The following is a 2778-nucleotide window of genomic DNA, read 5'->3' on the forward strand; positions in this document are numbered from 1 at the left end:
GACTCACAGATAAAGCAGCAAATACAGTTTTACCCGCGCAGTTCTGTTATTGATGTCATGAACCGCCTAATATACCAAATTTCCCCCGCGCTGATTGGCATGACTGTTTTCAAATTGAAGTTTTCCCTCGCATTAAACACCTCCTCCCGCATGTGTAGAAAGATGTGGGCAGTCCCACTTCTGCGCGCTTCATTCATTCTTTCAATCTGACAGACAGACACACAGCACCGGTCCTCACACACCTGTCCGACCCGGGACCAACCTGCTCACACTCTCAGGTGAGTTATATCTACGTGGTTTCCATCACTGCTTCTGCTGTGGATCGCTGTAGTGGTTTTTTTTTTACGCGCTATAATCTTGACTTTTTGGCGCCTTATTCGGTAAAAACGCGCGTAAATGCTTCAAACTGACCATCAGGTAGTAGATGTTAATGTATTCACAGTTAAAAGCAGTAAGCAGATAGATGTACTGTGTTTAATATCCTTTAAAAGAAAACTGAAACTCGAGCACATGTTGGAAAAAAAACGTGTCCCTATGTAGTACTTCCCCTTTTAAGGGTTTTCAGTATAAAAGCTTCTTTAAAAAATGGAAATAAGTTGCTGACTTTTGTTCACAAACTGGGTTTAATATGTTAGATAAATGTCACATAAATGATGTAGACAGGAAATACAGTAGGAACAGCTTATGGTGAACATGTGCTGCTGATGCAACTATAGGTGAGTCATAACTTCCATGAACGGATGTTAAGATAAATAAACTTCTTTATTACTCAGAATCCTGTTTAAAGAGGAACCTCATGTTAATACTTCAAACAAAATAAATGCTCAGGGGTTGGAACAGCTGATGGAAACTATAGTGACTAGTAGTTGTTTCATTCAGTGGAGTATGACACTGTGTTTACTGTCTGTGTGTTCAGAGGCTCGTCAGAAGCAACAAGATGTGGAACGAAAAGAAGCAAAATCCACCTGCTGACCGGTGAGTTTCATGTTTTATATTAAACTGATAACATCGTCATATTAAACCCTCACACACTGTTCATATTCTACATGCTCGTAGTAAGAATCCACTCATAAAAAAAAGTGTTTATACCATAAATGTTGAAGCACAGATGTGTTTAGAAAGCATCAATAGTGGATCTGACTGATCAATAAATGTGATTAAACCTTTGATTCATGTCTCAGAGAGCAGAGAGAGTGTATTTATTAGCTTTTACACCACTAAACATCTCCTATCACACAATATCATGTCCTATTTTACCTCAGACATGAAAATATAACATAGCAATAATGATGGAAATGTCTCTTTTTGGTAGTTTTTAGTCTCTTTAGTCACTCCATCTCTACGTTACCATGGTAACTAGATGGCAGCTGTCACTCAAACTAACTGTAGGTTGTCTTTAGTCATATTTATGTCTCTTTTTGGTAGTTTTTAGGTTTCTTTAGTCAATTTAAGTCTCTTTTTGGTTATTTTTATGTCTCTTTTTGGTAGTTTTGAGTCTCTTTAGTCTCTCCATCTCTTAGTTACTATGGTAACTAGATGGCAGCTGTCACTCAAACTAACTGTAGGTTGTGTTTAGTCATTTTTATGTCTCTTTTTTGTGGTTAAATGTTATTTTATGTCTGAACATTATGTAAAAGTTAAATAAATCATGTCTTTTTTCTTCCTCAGGGGTCAGGCTGTCGGCATCATCATCTTCATCCTCGGTCTGGGAACTCTGCTGCCCTGGAACTTCTTCATCACGGCTTCTCAGGTTCGACCCTTTAACCTTTGTGTCGTCTGTTTTGACTGTTCCTTCTTTCCTCCCTTACTTCCTTCCGTCTGTCCTTCCTCCCTCCCTCCTTCTCTCTTTCTTTCCTTCCTCTCTCTTTCCTCCCTTCCTTCTTTCCTCCCTCCCTCCTTCTTTCCTTCACTCCTTCCTTCCATCCTTTCCTTCCTCTCTTCCTCCCTCCTTCTCTCTTTCTTTCCTCCCCCCTACCTTCCTCCCTTCCTTCTTTCCTCTGTCCTTCTTTCCTTCCTTCCTTCTTTCCTTTCCTCTCTTCCTTCCTCCCTCCTTTCCTTCCTTCCTTCCTTCCCTCCTTCCCTCCCTCCTTCCTTCTTTCCTCCCTCCCTCCTACCTTCCTTCCTTCTTTCCCCTCCGTCCTTCCTTCCTCCCTCTTTTCCTTTCTCCCTCCCTCCCTCCCTCCTTCCTTCTTTCCTCCCTCCTTTCCTTCCTTCCTTCCTCCCTCCTTTCCTTCCTTCTTCCTCCCTCCTTTCCTTCCTTCTTCCTCCCTCCTTTCCTTCCTCCTTCCTCCCTCCTTTCCTTCCTTCTTCCTCCCTTCCTTCCTTGACTCGAGGACAACAGGAGGGTTAATATAAACACTCATAATTTATAACCTGAGAGCGTCACATTTCAGTCAGTTGATTAATAATTGATTCTTTTCTTTTTCTTTTTCTTCCTCTTTATAGTATTTCAACGGGCGGCTCACGCAACCCAACGTCACCTCTAACGGCACATCGGGCGTCACCACTAAGAACTACAACTATGACAGCTGGATGGCGTTACTCTCCCAGCTGCCTCTGCTGATGTTCACCCTGCTCAACTCTTTCCTCTATCAGCTGTGAGTTCACCTGCTGGACTCTAACCTGTGACTCTAACAAGCTTTTAATACATCGTTATTTATCGTTATTCAGATATGAGTGAATCATCGGCTGCTTTGTGAGGAGCAGAGAGGAGAAAGAGGCTCAGCAACCAATCAGCTTCAATTAAACTGACAAACATGATTATTAACTGTGAGCTCA

The 2778-nt window shown here is 41.7% G+C and overlaps 1 protein-coding gene across 1 annotated transcript in view; it reads left to right on the top strand.

Annotated features, from left to right (window-relative positions):
- The first annotated feature begins 226 nt into the window (after nucleotides 1-226).
- LOC133987172 (equilibrative nucleoside transporter 2-like) overlaps nucleotides 227-2778 on the top strand; it is a 10404-nt gene continuing 7852 nt past the window's right edge. Inside the window, exons 1-4 of the mRNA XM_062426457.1 lie at nucleotides 227-278; nucleotides 917-975; nucleotides 1669-1750; nucleotides 2446-2597. Coding sequence (XP_062282441.1) covers nucleotides 938-975; nucleotides 1669-1750; nucleotides 2446-2597 — 272 coding nt within the window. The 5' untranslated portion in view covers nucleotides 227-278; nucleotides 917-937. The remainder of the gene's footprint in view (nucleotides 279-916; nucleotides 976-1668; nucleotides 1751-2445; nucleotides 2598-2778) is intronic.

The sequence above is a fragment of the Scomber scombrus genome, chromosome 2 (assembly GCF_963691925.1).
Source record: "Scomber scombrus chromosome 2, fScoSco1.1, whole genome shotgun sequence".
Classification (NCBI taxonomy): domain Eukaryota; kingdom Metazoa; phylum Chordata; class Actinopteri; order Scombriformes; family Scombridae; genus Scomber; species Scomber scombrus.